This window comes from Strigops habroptila, chromosome 5 (genome assembly GCF_004027225.2).
Source record: "Strigops habroptila isolate Jane chromosome 5, bStrHab1.2.pri, whole genome shotgun sequence".
Classification (NCBI taxonomy): domain Eukaryota; kingdom Metazoa; phylum Chordata; class Aves; order Psittaciformes; family Psittacidae; genus Strigops; species Strigops habroptila.
This window is the reverse complement of record NC_044281.2, coordinates 83,102,931-83,119,770: the sequence shown is the minus strand read 5'-3', so window position 1 is coordinate 83,119,770 and position 16,840 is coordinate 83,102,931. Positions and strand designations below refer to the sequence as shown.

Genomic DNA, 16,840 nt, shown 5'->3' with positions numbered 1-16,840 from the left:
ACATGCTTGTGAGGTGGGCCGATGCCAACCTTATGAAGTTTAACCAAGCCAAGTGTAAGGTCCTACACCTGGGTCAGGGCAATCCCAGGCACCGCTACAGGTTGGGCGGAGAAGAGATTCAGAGCAGCCCTGCAGAGAAGGACTTGGGGGTGTTGGTTGACGAGAAGCTAACATGAGCCGGAAGTATGCGCTTGAGCCCAGAAAGCCAAGCGTATCCTGGGCTGCATCAAAAGAAGCGTGACCAGCAGGTCGAAGGAGGTGATCCTGCCCCTCTACTCTGCTCTTGTGAGACCCCACTTGGAGTACTGCGTACAGTTCTGGTGTCCTCAACATAAGAAGGAAATGGAGCTGTTGGAGCGAGTCCAGAGGAGAGCCACGAGGATGATAAGAGGGCTGGAGCACCTCCCATATGAAGACAGGCTGAGAGAGTTGGGGCTGTTCAGCCTGGAAAAGAGAAGGCTGCATGGACCTCATAGCAGCCTTCCAGTATCTGAAGGGGGTCTATAAGGATGCTGGGGAAGGACTCTTCCTTAGGGACTGTAATGGTAGGACAAGGGGTAATGGGTTCAAACTTAACCAGGGGAAGTTTAGATGAGATATAAGGAAGAAGTTCTTTACAGTGAGGGTGGTGAAGCACTGGAATGGGTTGCCCAGGGAGGTTGTGGGTGTTCCATCCCTGGCAGTGTTTAAGGCCAGGTTGGACAGAGCCTTGGACCACGTGGTTTAGGGCAAGGTGTCCCTGCCCATGGCAGGGGGGTTGGAACTAGATGATCTTAAGGTCCTTTCCAACCCTTACTATTCTATGATTCTATGATTCTATGATTCTAAGATGAACATGCGATAGCCGATGCGAGGCTGTTAACATTGTAGTACTTTCTTCCTTCCATTGATTCTTGTCCTGGCTTCAGCTAGGATTGAGTTAATTCTCTCCCTAGTAGCTGGTGCAGTGCTGTGTTTTTGTTTTATTTTGGGAATAACGCTGGTAACACACTGATGGTTTAGCCATTCCCCGGTAGTGCTTGCCCTGATCAAAGCCTTTTCAGTCTCTCATGCACTGCAGTGATTTCTGCTCTGGTCAGGCTGAGTATCAGCCAGTGGGAGCTGAGCAATTGTATTGTGCATCACTGCTGGTTAGTGTTTTTATCCTTTCCCCTTTTAGTTTTATATTCTCTCCCCTTGTTATTTCCCTTATCATTATCAGTAGTAGTCATAGTATTAGTAGTATATTGTACTTTAGTTATTAAGCTATTCTTATCTCAACCTGCAAGTTTTACATTCCTTTGATTCTCCTCCCCATCCCACCTGGGGAGGGAGAAAGGGGGATGTGAGCAAGTGGCTGGCTGCATGGTGCTGAGTTGCTGGTTGGGTCTAAACCATGATAATCGTTAAAAAGAGAGTGATGAATGAAATTAGAGTAGCCAGTGTGACAGAACTCTAAGGTCACGTCATGTTGTGGATGAATCTGTATTTTTTTTTTAAATTTGCATGTTATGACAAGCACTTTTTCAGGAAGGACTGAATGTACTTATATATAAGTATATAGCTCAACACATTTCAAAACAGAGACAAAAAGCGGTGAGCAAAACTTAAGCCTTAGTAAGTCTAGTGTTATGACCCAAGGTATGTGAGCATATGGACTCGAAAAATCATGAAACTGTGGGAGGAAATGGCAAAGGTTCCAGATTCAAAACCTGATGTTTGGTTTTTTTTTTATAGTAAAACTCTTTGATGGGTGATTGTTTTATACCAATCCATAATTTTTAGCTAAATTCTAAAGTTTTTGCTCACTCATATGAGTACTGTGTTGTATCACAATCTGGAGAGTTACTAAATTTTATTAATTCAAAGTAACATTTGCATGGAATATGCTTGAAACAATTTAAATGCAGTTAGAGGCATTTGGGGTATATTCTTGTGTTACAGTGGTACTATACTATGTAAAATACATAGCATTTTAGTAATTGTTCTGTACTATTTTTGAAGGTTTTGGAATGAGAAATTAACATAATAGAAAGCCAAAAAGAGTAGATTATTCCCATAAGAACATCTTGACTAGATTTCAACTACCTTTAAAATGAAGGGTCTTGAGCTAAGATTACACAGAAATACAGTAAATCCATCAATATAGTACTTGTTTATTGCTACTTCTGCTGAATGTGTGAAGGTGGTTTGTATACAAAAATGGAAATATCTTTTGTATGAAGCTCATATTCTGAGAGTATATATGGTGATGCCTATATCAGGTAAACCCCAATGTTTGCAGAAGTAAAATCCGTTATTTTGGCTAGGGCGTGATTGCTTTCCTTCATTAAGCCGTAGTCCGCTTTCTGCAGGTACGCAGGTGAAGCCGGAAATTATTCCCTTGTAATGTTTGCAGCTAGACACTTCTGGAATGCATGTTTACCTTTGCTAGGTTCTCCACATTACAGAAAGCAGCTTAAACAACTTACTGAAATAGTTCTGAAGAGTATAATTCAAGCAGAATCTGAAAGTAAACAGGTAAGAATATCTATCAGGTATTGTTACTTGTGCTTGTGATTAGTGATTGGTACTGATGATAGAGAAACAATTTGGTTTGCATTGAAGCTCTGGGGGCATGCTTAGAGGCCTTTCCTAAGAGGGGAACACATCGATGTTTTCTTACCTGCGCTCACACAGCACACATTCACACATGCAGGCAATCTCATACTTTTTTTTTTTTTTGCCTCTGTAGGAGAAGAAGGAAATGTTGCCATTGCACCAGTGGAATACAAAGGATTTTCAAAATATTGGGTTATCAGCTGGATACTTTCTCCCAGGCATGTTCTTCCCTCTTTTGATCTGGTGATTAAAACCCCCCACTATTTTGTACTTTCTTTATTGTAATTGTGCAGTATATTAATATAGCATTTGAATATACTTCAAAGGTGCTGAGGAAGACTTGACATTAAGAACCTCCCTATATGGGTTATTATTCCACATATATGCTGATAAAGCTGATTGGGAGACAGCACTAAAAGTCCTGGGTGAAGCTATTCAAGTTTTGCCTCAGACAAGACACAGGCTGTAAGTTGATTGACTCATTTTTATTAAAATAAGCATCCTGATTACTGAGAAGTATAAAACTCCGAGTATTTTTTTTCTATGATTTTGCATTGGGAAAATATTATGTTTACTCTTTCCTAGCTGTAAACCCATTTATGTTAAATGGAAACTAAATTATCTAGAGTGCTTTTTACACAGTCTTATCTGAATTCAAAGAATTATGGCCTTTTATGTCAGTTTATAAACTCACTATGCTCAGTCAGTAGAGCATAATCTCAGGGTCATGGGTTCGTGCTCCATGTTGGGTGCCAAAAAGGACTGTCGTGGTTTAAGCCCAGCCGGTAACTCTTAACCACACAGCCACTCACTCCCTCCCTCCCTTCTTCCTCTCCACGCTCCTGGAGCCATGGGGAGCAGAATTGGAAGAATGTAAATCCCACAGGTTGAGATGAGAACAGACTGGTAACTAAAGTACAATACAAAGCTACTACTACTACCACCACCAGTAATAATAATGATAAGGGAAGTAACAAGGGGAGAGGATATAAAACTAAAAAGGGAAGGGAAAAAACCCCCAACAATAAACACAGGTGATGCCCAATACAGTTGCTCACCACCCACCGCCCAATACCCAGCCTGACTCGAGCAGCGATCTGGGCCTCCTGGGTGACTCCCTCCAGTTTCTGTACTGGACATGACGTGCTGTGGTATGGAATACCCCTTTGGCTAGTTTGGGTCAGGTGTCGTGTCTCTGCTTCCTCCTGGCTTCTTGTGCCCCTCCTCACTGGCAGAGCATGAGACACTGAGAAGTTCTTGATCAGAGTAAGCACTACTTAGCAATAACTAAAACATTGGTGTGTTATCAGCATTGTCCTCAGACTAAGGGAGAAACACAGGATTGCACCAGCTACTAAGAAGGAGAAAAATAACTGTTACAGCTGAACCCAGAACATACGAACTAGTATATTTATCCTACACGTGAAGTTACTTTACACGTACAGATACAAGTAATATGCGATTTGTTTTGTCTTTTTCTAGCCTGCTTTTTAAACATATGGTTACAGTGAAGGCAGGATTGGGCTGCAATTTTATGATGGATATTCAGAAATTCAGAGATGAAAGTGAAGATTATTTGTCTCATATGTGGCGTCACTTGGCAACAGCCTCCAGAAGTACCGTTGGACAGTTAAGCTGTTTTCAAAATGCAGTCATTGTTTTACAGGTTTGTCAGTTTGTTGTTCATATTGTTCATATGTTCAAATGCTGATAAAACAATGCTTCTCAAGTGATTCATGGCATTGCAAATTCTGTGAAGTTTATAATGGAGCTCGTAGGAAGGCCATATACTTGACCATTACTTTTTATGACTTTGAAATTGCTCTTCAGTTGGAGAACTGTGTATGGTAGAGTCTTGGCATCCAGTAAAAGTTCAGTTGAGTCCTGCCAAAGAAAAATGGCTAAGAGTAGCCAATTGCAAGAAGTTTTAATACAACAAAAGATTACCTGGTAGAGTTTTCTCTTACATTCTGTTTAGCATAACTCTGATTGTGATGCCTATAAAACAGCTCACTGTCAAATTACTATTTTTTGCTTCTGTTAGGACTGTATTGAATTTTGATGGTTTACATCACCGAGTACAAATGAACTCTTCCTTTATTACTTTTATAGAAACAAGAAAATGAATGGCAAAAAGTTGATTATCTGATGGAGTTTGCTGAATGGTTGTACCATAACCAGTTTCCCCATGATGATGTTATTAAACCACTGGACTGGGTTGTAGATTTTTTGCTACATATGAAATTTCCTACGCAATCCTCACAAGAAGAAGGTATGTAAGAAGTGTATATCTTTCAGAGGAATTCCTTTGCAGCAAATCATAGAATCATAGAATCATAGACTCATTAGGGTTGGAAAGGACCTTAAGATCATCTAGTTCCAACCTCCCTGCCATGGGCAGGGACACCTTGCACTAAACCATGTTGCCCAAGGCTCTGTCCAACCTGACCTTGAACACCGCCAGGGATGGAACATCCACAACCTCCCTGGGCAACCCATTCCAGTGCTTCACCACCCTCACTGTAAAGAACTTCTTCCTTATATCTCATCTAAACTTCCCCTGGTTAAGTTTGAACCCATTACCCCTTGTCCTACCACTACAGTCCCTAAGGAAGAGTCCCTCCCCAGCATTCTTATAGACCCCCTTCAGATACTGGAAGGCTGCTATGAGGTCTCCACGCAGCCTTCTCTTCTCCAGGCTGAACAGCCCCAACTCTCTCAGCCTGTCTTCATATGGGAGGTGCTCCAGCCCTCTTATCATCCTCGTGGCCCTCCTCTGGACTCGCTCCAACAGCTCCATGTCCTTTTTATGTTGAGGACACCAGAACAATGCAAGGGACATTTTTAATTTACAACTTAGATACCACAAAGAATGGTAACAGCTTGGCTGTATTTTTTCTGATATTCACTGTCATTTGTTCAACAGAAGCTTAAATATATCTGTGAATGTTCAGTATCTTTAGTATCACACATTTGATCAAAGTCCCAGTATCAATATTCTGTTCATGCTTTCCTCTTAGTGGTTTTGTTTGGGTTTTCTACAGTCCTGCAGTGATTCGAAGTTTGTACTTATTCTTTAATGATCTCCCCACCCAGTTTTATGTGGTTGCTTATGATTGCTGGACTTCTTACACCGGCTATGTTTTGAGAATTTTTTTACAAAACTTTTAATGGAAACTGAAACAACAGAATAAGAAAAATCAGATTCAGATATAGGACAGTTCAGGCTGGAAGTGACCTCAAAAGGTCATCTGGTCCAACCTTTTGTGGAAGAGGGAGCCTAGATGAGATCTCTAGCACCCTGTCCACCTGTGTCTTGAAAACCCCCAGTGATGGGGACTCCACCATGTCCCTGGAGAGCTTGTGCCACTGACAGATTGTTCTCACTGTAACAATTTCTTTCTTAGATCTTAGGTCAAGATAAAACCTCTCCGGGTGCAACGTGTATCCATTGCCCCTTGTATCCTCCGTGTGGCTTCTTGTGAATACTGAACCTCTATCCTTTTTGTAGCTGCCCTTTAAGTACTGGAAAACTGTTGGGCAGAGAAGTGATTCAGAGCAGCCCTGCAGAGAAGGATTTGGGGGTGTTGGTTGATGAGAAACTTAACATGAGCCGGCAGTGTGCGCTTACAGCCCAGAAAGCCAAGCGTATCCTGGGCTGCATCAAAAGGAGCGTGACCAGCAGGTCAAAGGAGGCGATCTTGCCCCTCTGCTCTGTTCTCTGAGACCCCACTTGAAGTATTGTGTACAGTTCTGGTGTCCTCAGCACAAGAAGGACATAGAGCTGTTGGAGCAAGTCCAGAGGAGGCCGTGAGGATGACCAGGGGCTCAAGCACCTTCTGTATGAAGACAGGCTGAGAAAGTTGGGGCTGTTCAGCCTGAAGAAGAGAACCATGTTTTTGTAGTGCTTCCCTTCAGGCTGAAAATCTGCTGAATTACTTGCGTTGAGCTGAATTTCAAGCAGAGTTGGAATTTCTATAAAGCATCAGAGTTTACTGAAAAGTAACTAGAATTATACAGCATAAAGGAGGGTATTGAGTAGCAGAGTATCTTCTGTTGTTGCATCAAGAGCCATTAAGATATCTTGTTACAGACACAAGGATGAGCTTGAGCTATGTTCTAGACTTCATTGACATTGACCCATCTGTAGTCAGATTATTGCTCCTTTCTGTTTTGGAAATGAATGCTGGCCAAATACGCTTGTTGCTGGCTATGCTACCAGGAATTAGGATCTGGTCTTTGGTCAGGTAGAAACCACTACATCAAGATCAAGACAATTTTGACTTAACTGCAACACTACCTAAGTGGCTGAAATAAATAACTTACACTGTCTTTCACATAGATTTATTTTCAAGAAGATATAGTTAAAGTGTGCTTGCAGTGGAATTCGTTTCTCTGTCAGGCTTACATCATTTAATATACATAGCTGTTATTCATTGTAAACATGGTACGAGTAGCATTGCATCACTATAAGAAGAACATCTTCAGTAGATGGATTTCCATTTTTAATTTCTTTTCCATAAATATTTTCATTTTAAATTCAGAAATTTTAACTTTTGAAAACATTTTTTAAGTACTGTCACTGTGAGCACGTTACTTATTTTTTAACAGAAAAAAATAATATACCAAAATTTTCTCCTACAGAAGATTTGAAGACAAACATTGGAGCAAATGATACCATGCCCCAAATTAATTTGGAAGATCTGAGTAATGTTAAACAATTGGAAGCTTTGTTTAGAGCACAGACATTAATAGCTTTAATTTCTGGTCATGGTTCTCCTTTTCATCAGCAGCACTGTTTGATGGCATATGCTTGTATCATCCGTATCTGGCAGGTGAGATTGTATGACCTTATATTAATTATATTAAAATGTGGCCAGTATATTTCCAGTTATCTTGTGTAATTGTGGTGCCAGCTATTCATGTGATGTTTTAACTGCATCTTTAGAATTTCCTACTTTATGGTATAGTTAGTATATTTTCTCAGGTTAAGGATTAAAAAAGAAAATTGCTTCTCTCAGGAAAATGGAGAAGAGACATGAAGGATAAAAGCAGTGGCCCATTGTTTCTCTGCATTATGTTCATATGTTTCATGCAAAAGGCTCAAAAATGTCATAATTTTAGTTTGTTAAAGAATCCTAGTAGTGGCACAACACATGCTGAAGACATTGCTGAGAGCTCTGAGGAATCTGTAATTAGATTGCAGACAGACCTTCACTTAGGTTGAATCAAGGGGGCTGTCATTTTGACTGAAAGGAATTGTGTGACATAGTTAAATTCAAATTCATTTCTCAAGTTTTGAGAAGTATAGACAGTGTTCACCAATCATTATACTCTATTCACTTTTGCATTGTTACAGCATCTCAAGTCAAACCAATCTATTTCATTTCTTATTGATATGAATGCCTAATTTAAAAGGCTATTGAGAATCAGAGTAAAAATCATAGGAAAACAATTATAAATTAAATATGAGTAAATCTTTGCAGACTTAGTCCCTTTGAAGGGACTAAGTCTACACTTGATAATAGTAATGACACAAATCTTATAGAGACAATCTTAGTGCTATAAATAGGACATATCCATATAGTTTTATTCCGACTAGGTGTAAAAGCCTGCAATTTGTTACTCCTGTGATAATTATGATCAAGTATTCATTGTGAAATCAATTCAGACTCTTAACATTTGATGGAAGACAGGAATTAAAAAAATTGAATGTTGGTATTTTCAGATTTACATAAATATAATTTTTAATACCCTGAACTTGACTGAATGTCTTACTAGAGGAAAAAAATATCTGAAAGGAGTATTACTATTTGGATAGACTATTAAAAAGAATTAATGCAGCTGTCAGTGCCAGTTTTAGGACAATGACAGTAATTCTAAGAACTCTTATATACAGCTGAACAATACCATGAGAAAAAGAATAACCATGTGGTATTAAAGGAATGAAAACACTACAGAACAGCTTAACCGTGTTTGGGAGTAAATAGTAAAGCAGACTTGACTGGAGATGTCCATTTCTGAAGCAGGCTTTTAGTGTTAGGACTCCATTAATAACTCAGAAGATACTAAAATGTTCTCTGAAAACCTGAATAATTGGAGCCAAATTAGCTGGCTCTTACTTTTAAAATACCTTTAACTTGAAAATTTCACAACTTGTGCAGCATCCAGCATTACTTTTTGTTCATATTTTATATTTTACTGTTGATGCCTCCAGCAGAACATATTAATCTCCTCAAATTAATGTGCTTTTTAAATTTCAGGTAAGATCAGAAGCCACACTATTTCGTGTGCAGAGAAATTTTCAATGGATGCTTTCATACGCTTAAATATTTAGAAATCTTTTTAATATAACATTCATTAGTAGCATTATAGACTAACCCAGAAGCAGAACAGAGTGGCTGTCTGCAGTCTTCCAGATTACTTTGATACGAAATTCATGCCTTGCAGAAGATGAAGCAATCTAAACTAGCAGTTTTTAAAAATGAATTTAATTTGCAACCATACAGGTTAAAAAAGTTGCAGTAGTATTTTATCACAAGAGTGATGTCATTTTTTGACATTCAGCTGCTTAATTGCATTGTCATGATCATTCTAAATGCTTGTACAAATAACACAAGCATCTAGGGGTCTCTCAAGTATTAGTTTTCTGAAGAAAGCTCTTATGCAAATATATGATGATATGTGGCAGTTGTTAGTAGCTGTAGATGATGAGTTACAGTGAATAATCATTATTATTAGAAATTGACATTATTACTGAAAATTGAAAATAATTAACTAATTATTTGATTATCTAGGTATCATTGTCAGCATCAGGACCCATTACAAAAGCATTATCAAAGTCTTCACCACTTACAGCTCCTCAGAAGGTGCAGTCAGTAATTGCTCCTAAAAAAGAGAAGGACAAAAAGAAACATGTAAGAACCCTTTCCTGTGGAATTAAACCAATCATCTCTTTCTAATAGATGTTTCACTAGGCTCATTTGTTTTGACAAATACTTCAGTTTCTTTCTTGTGAATGCTGTCATAACCTGAGAAGAATTTCTGTTGGAGTCTGTAAATCGTACCTTCACTCTTGATCGCATGGACTTTGAGAGGTCATAAATTAACAGATGCTTTTCTTATGTTTGTTGCATTGGTCAAAATAGTACTGTTTTGTAAAAACCACAGTTTTACATCTAGAGGTCTAGTTCCCTCAAACTTTAAAGGATATTATGTAATATGTTGGTTTGGGGTTTTTTTATGTTAGATGAATGTTTTATACCAACAAGAATGATAATTTGGCCTTATAATTCTCCTTATTTTTTATTATAGATTGAAATTTCTTTTGTGAAAGAGAAGCCTAAAGGGAAAGGGTCAGTTGATACCTTACCAGCAAATGTAGAAGAATGGGCTCATTATGACTGTCCCAATGAAATCAGAGATACTTTTAAACAGAAGACAAATAGTTATGGTATTAACTGGGATAATTTCCCAAAACCTGTAAGTATACTCCTCAAAATTCTGGAGTATTTATTATTTAGGAAAAAACGAGTAGCAGGGAACTATATTGTGGTTTAGTTTTTGTGTTTGTGTGATAGATTATGTTCAGACAGCTGTCAGAAATCCTTTCTTGTCGTAGTATTCATTAATAGATCAAAATGTATTAGTCTGTCCTCTGCATGCTGAAATTAACATTAATAAAATGTTAACAGAATATCTGTACTGGCTCCTGTGTACCTGGCTGCTTTTTCACCTTGAAAGTTTTTTTAATTATTTAAATTTTTTTTTGAGTAAAGTTTGGAACTGAAGATGAAATCATCAATTTAAAATTTATTCTCTACAAAATAAGGTTTATCCTGATTGAATTAAACAATTTCTTATTTTTTTTTTTCCAGACTTGCACTTTGTATTTTATGGACCTTTTATCTAAAGAACTACAGAAAATATTTTGCCCCCACTTCATTCTTCCCATCTTTCAGCTAGCTGAAATTATTGCTAATGAAGTTGTGGAATGTCGAAGTCTGTCTGATCTCTATCACCTTCGGTTTGTATCCTGTATTTATTTTCAATAAAGAGAAACTGAATGGAATGGAACATCCATTAATATTTCACTAAATAGTAACCAGGCTTTTTGTGACTTATTGTTTTATATTTTTACTGTTTTTTATTTTCTTTATTTATTTTCATAGAATTTTGATGAATTGGTTTGCTTGTGGAATTAAAGCCACCAAGTTTATCTGTTACTAAACATGATCTCCATGAGGAAAGGTGTAAAAGATTATGAACTCAAGCCACTTTCATGTGAATAATTTTTGAAATGCCTCATTGTCATGGAACTAAACAAAGCAAAGTCCAAAAACATTTCAATGAAACTATTATCTTTTAAATATTCAAAAGACAGACTCCCATCTTGCATCAAAAATACATCCTTTAGCTAATGAACCCACAGAAGTATCCCTAGTAAGCACATTCTCTTTTATAGAGATTTGCCTTTGTGACCAAAATTCCATTATTTTTATGGAAGATTAGCCCTTAAGGATTTGAGTCAAAAATATTTACTATGCATGCAATGGCAAATTATTGCTGGTTTAGTTAAAATGTTTCGTCATGCTTTTTTGGAAGATATTGCATAATGTTTGCTTAATTCCCAATAGTTTGTGAAATAATGTACTTTTAAAATGCCTGAAACAGGTCACATGGAATAGATAAATATTCCTGTATACAAAGGTCGGCGTGTTTATCTTAATTGCAAATCGATTACTGAATTACTGCCCAACAAGACTAAAAGCGATTTGCTAATAGGAAATGGATTTGCAGCCAAGCTTTGCCAGCCAAATTTTTTTGTTGACTCCTCAAGATTTCTTTTTGTTTCATGGTATTTTATTTTTATCTATGACCTGATTTTTATATTTGATCAGATATGTATACATGAATATATTACTCTTTACTCAATATAGAAAAATAGGTTAGCACAAACACATATATGGGATTTTTTTCATGCTGTAGTGAGACCATATTATAAATATTTTTGTGCTTTTACTACCTCACTTTTGCCACTGAATTGGAGAGATATGCGTTTGAAGAATGGGCTAGGGATACCGGTGGATGCCCCATCCCTGGAAGTGTGTGTTCCAGGTCAGTTGGATGGGGCTTTGAGCAACCTGATGTAATGAAAGATGCCCCTGCCCATGGCAGGGGGAGTGGATAAGATGATATTTAAGGTCCCTTCCAACCCAAACCATTCTGTGATCCTATGACCTCTGTCAGTGTGTAATTTCAGCTGCCACAGTTCCCCCTTTTTTATTCAAAATTTTTGTTATTGACAATATTAATCAAGACATAAGAAGGTAGGATTGACAAATGTGGAATGTGTGCTCTTTATAAAGAATGTGCTTAGATGAAGCAACGTATGAAAGATTCTGATTGTTTCTTAAAAGTTTCTTCTTTTTATTCTCAGAATTGCCCTGATCTGTTCAGACCTGAAATTGAATCAGGCATCTTTGTATCATGAGAAAGCAGCTGGAGAAACCTACATTAGTGAATTAGAACAAGCAATGTAAGTATTTTCGCTACAGAGGCTGTATTTAGTTGGGATTTTTTCCCTACACTTGATAAGTGTTGTTGGGGGAAAAGAAAATTAAACCCCATGATGTCTTAATACAAATTTGGTGTATTAGCTGTGCCCTAAAATTCTGTGCATGATTGGCTTGTATCTATCCACAGAGAGTGTTTGGTGAAGATGCCTGACACACTAATACTTCATTATGAAATACTTCTGAAATATACTTGAATTTACTTTTTGTTTCTTGTGCTTTAGGTGTAGGCAAGAGATTGCACTGAAAAAAGAAAAAAATGTACATACTATGACAGAAGAAAAAGAAACATTTCTTGAAAACGCTCAGCAGAATGGTAGAAGGAATGACAATATCCTTACTTCAAGTGAAAAGGTTTTTCTTTCTACTCCAGTTCCTTTAATAAATTATGCTTCACTCTTTATTTTCATATACTTGCTAATTTGTTTTTATAAATTTCATACTTGAGAAATACACGAACACAAGAAGTTTAAACTGCATACTAGTTAAATTCTGCTGGCAGGCACCAGCTGAATGTGAGCAAGGTTTGCCTGGCATAGTTTTTGTATTGTGGAACAAGAATAGAATCTGTATTCATATAAAATAAAACTACATTTCTACAAATGGAATTTGGGACTAGTGCAAGTCAGTGGAAAGACTGAGAAGTGAAAAAGCATTGTATTCACTATTGGTATCAGTTTTCTCTTCTTCCTCTCTCCATTATATCACTGCATACTGTTTTCTTCCCTCAGACACATTGTTTTAAAGGCATGCAAATATTTCAGCTCTGTCTTTTCTGTCTCTTCTTTAGGAAGATAACTGCCTTACTGATATTTCTCAAGGTTATCTCCACTTTCCTCTTTATTATGGCAATTCGGTCCTTGCTTTTATCACATCATCTTTGTATATTTTTTCTGTTCTCGTGCATGTACAGTATCCTTTTCTGATTACTAATCCCCCTCATGTCACCTTTTTTAGCTCTTCCAATAGTTTTTTGGTTTAGTTATTACCAAGAATCAACATCTTCATGACAGTAGCAGGTCTGAAGCAGTTCATGTGTTCTAAAATTAGTTTTAATAGTATATACCTATAATCCTCAAAAGGCATTCAACTAATAAAATCCAAATCTCAAAGTAAACCTGTTTTTCCTGTAATACAAGGTTGAATTTCAAAGTTGGAAAATAGAACTGGACTGTGGGGTATATCAAGAATTGATTTGATAGGTAATAACCATTTATAACCAATCTAGTTTAGTTTTGAAACTTATGAAGGTGTAATACTTCTTTTTTTCAGGTTTTTCAGTTAAATGAGGCAACAGGAAAAGGGCTGAGTGCGCTTTCTTTCCCTTATTTATGGATAGAAAAAGCTGAAGTACTAATCCAGCTAGGCTTGTATCAACCAGCAAGACTTCTGCTTTCAGAGGCCCATGCTGCAACACAGGTATATCAGAAATAAAATAGGAAAAGAAACATGACTAAAATATGTAGAAAAAATATTCATTTTGATGCAGTCATTCCTCATAATAATAGTCAAATTGCAATTATCAAACCTTACCCCTTTCCCAACCCCAACCCTCTGTCATTTGAGTTTCAACTTATCTAATGCATACATTTAAATACATGGCATTTAAGGCCAACTTTATGGGAATTGTCTGAAGATTATTTCAACTTGTGAAGTGGTGTCAACATCTCTGTCTGCTTTGCAGTGACCTTGGTAGATGTATGTATACCCAAACCTTGTTTTTAAAAATAGTTTTGGGACATTTAAGACTTGCTCATGAGAGAGAAAGCATTTAGTTCCAGCCTCTCAACATTTTGATCATTTGACAGTCTAGTTATATAATTTTGAATTTCATTACTCTTTTACTGCTAACTGTGTTTTGATAAATGGACACGGACACTGACGCTGAAACTATGACTGAGAATTCTGGCAGATCTAAATAAGTGTCCATATGTTCCACCAAACAAATCCACATCATCTCATTGTTATGAAGGGTTTACATTAAAGATATTCTTCCTATATGAAGGATTTACATTAAAGATATTCTTCCTATATCTACTGTCCTCCATTATAGCTCTCTTCTTGGTTATATGGGTTACTGAAACACAATTATTGCAATAAATCCTGTACTTCTAAAAAAATCGTAATTGTTATCCTTTTATTCCACAATAATTATTCTCATGTAAATAAAAACTATCTATGATTATTTAGCATGAAGCATGAATACTCTGAATAATAGTAAATTAATAATATAGTCATTAATAATATCTGTCTCTTATTAAAGCATTAATTTAGTATTGTACATTGAAAAAAGTTCAAAAGACATTAGGGAGAACAATAATTTTAATGATTCAATTTCTTACTAGTATCTTGTGTGTCTGTATGCTAGTATACAATCTATACTGTACACTACATTTGTCTCTTGTATACTACCAGTATATAGTTTATAACTAGCATAAAGTAGCACTGTAAATTTGCTGGAGCTCTGTGTATCTAGATCCCAGTTCACTAAAAAATTTTTCATCACCACATTTCTTCTTCAGACACTTACAAATGACAGCAGATATATACATACTAAATAATAGCAGAAAAACAGCTTTTTTTGCTTGTGGGATAGAAGAAATATAAAGTCTATTTGAAGGTTTTAAGTTCTTGATATAAAGTAGATTTTTTTTTTTTTTTTAAGTAATGTAAGCCATAACAAGAAATTCTGCAGGTAATTGAGGAAGTACAATTTGCTTCTTATTTCTGTGTCTCTTCGTAAGTTTACTCTAAAATATGATAGAAGTAACTATGAATAGCTGTAGTGGATCTTTTGTATATAGGTCATGTGTCTTTCTTCCTAGGAATTGAGGGCCCTGTATGATGTGTCAAGGTGCTTGTACTTACTTGCTGTATTGGCTAACCTGGAAAAAAACCACAGACAAGCTAAAGCACTCCTTGAGAAAGCACAGCTTCTAGGAGGAGATGAACAGTTTTGGTACAACAGTACTCTTAGTCTAATAGAAGCAATTCTAGAGGAAGATGGGGAAGGAAAACAGAGCATGGTAAGGAACTTCTGGTTTTGGTGCTTTTTTTCAGCACTGGTGTTTCTCTTTCAGTAAAGAGAAATGTTGTCACCATTGCATTTCAATAGAAGTAAAAGTGTTAAATGCAGTTAATGTTTTCTCTGTTGTGCATTCAACAAACATTAATTACAGATTCCAAACAAATGCAGGCCAGTAGGAATGAGATTTTACCCTCAGAAGTTTAGGATGTTTTCATTATAAGCTGTATGTCCTTCTATTGAAAGAGCAATTGTAGTCTAGTATGTGTAACTAAATCCCAGAGATCTGATACTCTTGGTTAGAATGCTTTTGTACTCAGACAATTCTGTTAACACAGATGAATATATTTTCCATATCGAATACAGAATATAACTTTCATTATTATTTCTTAGTATGCATTTCCTTTTCAAATATTTCGAATAGTTTTATAAATATTATTTCTAGACTGACAGATACTGCTGTAAGTATAATGCATATATTTATTTAAAAACATTTCCTATTTAACCGTTAACATTAAAATATACATCCACTGTGCAACCTTTAACTTTCATGAGTTTCAGTGTAAATGTAATCTTATTGTGTCTGAAATGATCTGTCCTTTACTGGTAATCTGTGCGAGTCTGTTTTGTGTATAGGGATGATTTTGGTTTGGGTTCAATTCACATTTACAGTTGTTGAAGGACAAAATATCTGATTACCAGTGAGAGTACTTACTAAGTTTTTGCCAGTAAACCTATTAATGAAATGCGTGAGGTGGGGTTTTTTATTCCTCTATATAATCTGATTAACATGACTGCAGCAGGAGAATTTTTTGATGAGGATGAATCTGTAGATGAAGTTTGGAGCATCATCTAAGGACTTTTTCATTCAAAACTATTAGTTTAAGACTTCTTTTACATCCCCAGCTTGCAAAACTCTAATAATGTAATGTTTGCTGGTGGATTAATATGTAGGTAAGGATGCAGGAATCTGTTCCTAAGAAGATGCCTGTGACATACAGAATTAAGTAACTATTTAGGCTGGAGGTCATCTGGCCTAACCCCAGCAAAGGAGAAGTAAATTAGAAATGAAATCTGACCTTACTGCTGAATCAAGTTGCTCTGGGCCCTATATTGCCATTTTTCAAATCTCTAAAAATGGAGATTCCACAACCTTTCTGGGCCATTGTTATTCCCTAAAAAAAATTACCATGAGAGTGGTAGAATTCCCCTTTTTCAAGTGGGGTTTGTTATCTCTCGTTCTTTTGCTATGTACCTCTAAGATGAGTCTGGCTCCATCTTCTCTCCTTGTGTGTATGTGCTTCATTCACTTAATCATCAAAATATCTGAATGTGATCAGAAGTCATACTTTCTAAACTTATACGCAGTTGTCAAAAATCAGCCATCTTGGGGAATACTAGGGAAAAAAACATGTTCTGCACAAAATTTAAGCTTTCAAAATGAATTACTGGTATTGATATTATACACAGACATTTAAAATAGAATTATGAGACTTCTGGTATTACCTGCAGGCTTGTGAGATACTGGGACACACTGTAAATGTACTCAGATCTACTTTACTGAAGAGACCTAACAGACAATCAGAGTTGAGTTTTATAATTACATCCCTTGAAGCCAGGTAACTGTCTTTTCATTAAATTATGCCCAGCTTCTACTTTG

General features: G+C 36.6%; 1 protein-coding gene across 3 annotated transcripts in view; it reads left to right on the top strand.

The window, feature by feature from the left end:
* CFAP46 (cilia and flagella associated protein 46) overlaps positions 1-16,840 on the top strand; it is a 78,741-nt gene that overhangs the window by 35,948 nt on the left and 25,953 nt on the right. For all 3 annotated transcript variants that reach the window (XM_030486345.1, XM_030486342.1, XM_030486343.1), the window contains 14 exons: positions 2,334-2,499; positions 2,714-2,798; positions 2,907-3,045; positions 4,063-4,246; positions 4,693-4,852; positions 7,225-7,415; positions 9,378-9,497; positions 9,895-10,062; positions 10,458-10,606; positions 12,020-12,118; positions 12,380-12,509; positions 13,428-13,574; positions 14,981-15,181; positions 16,693-16,799. In XM_030486345.1, coding sequence (XP_030342205.1) covers positions 2,334-2,499; positions 2,714-2,798; positions 2,907-3,045; positions 4,063-4,246; positions 4,693-4,852; positions 7,225-7,415; positions 9,378-9,497; positions 9,895-10,062; positions 10,458-10,606; positions 12,020-12,118; positions 12,380-12,509; positions 13,428-13,574; positions 14,981-15,181; positions 16,693-16,799 — 2,046 coding nt within the window. The remainder of the gene's footprint in view (positions 1-2,333; positions 2,500-2,713; positions 2,799-2,906; positions 3,046-4,062; positions 4,247-4,692; positions 4,853-7,224; positions 7,416-9,377; positions 9,498-9,894; positions 10,063-10,457; positions 10,607-12,019; positions 12,119-12,379; positions 12,510-13,427; positions 13,575-14,980; positions 15,182-16,692; positions 16,800-16,840) is intronic.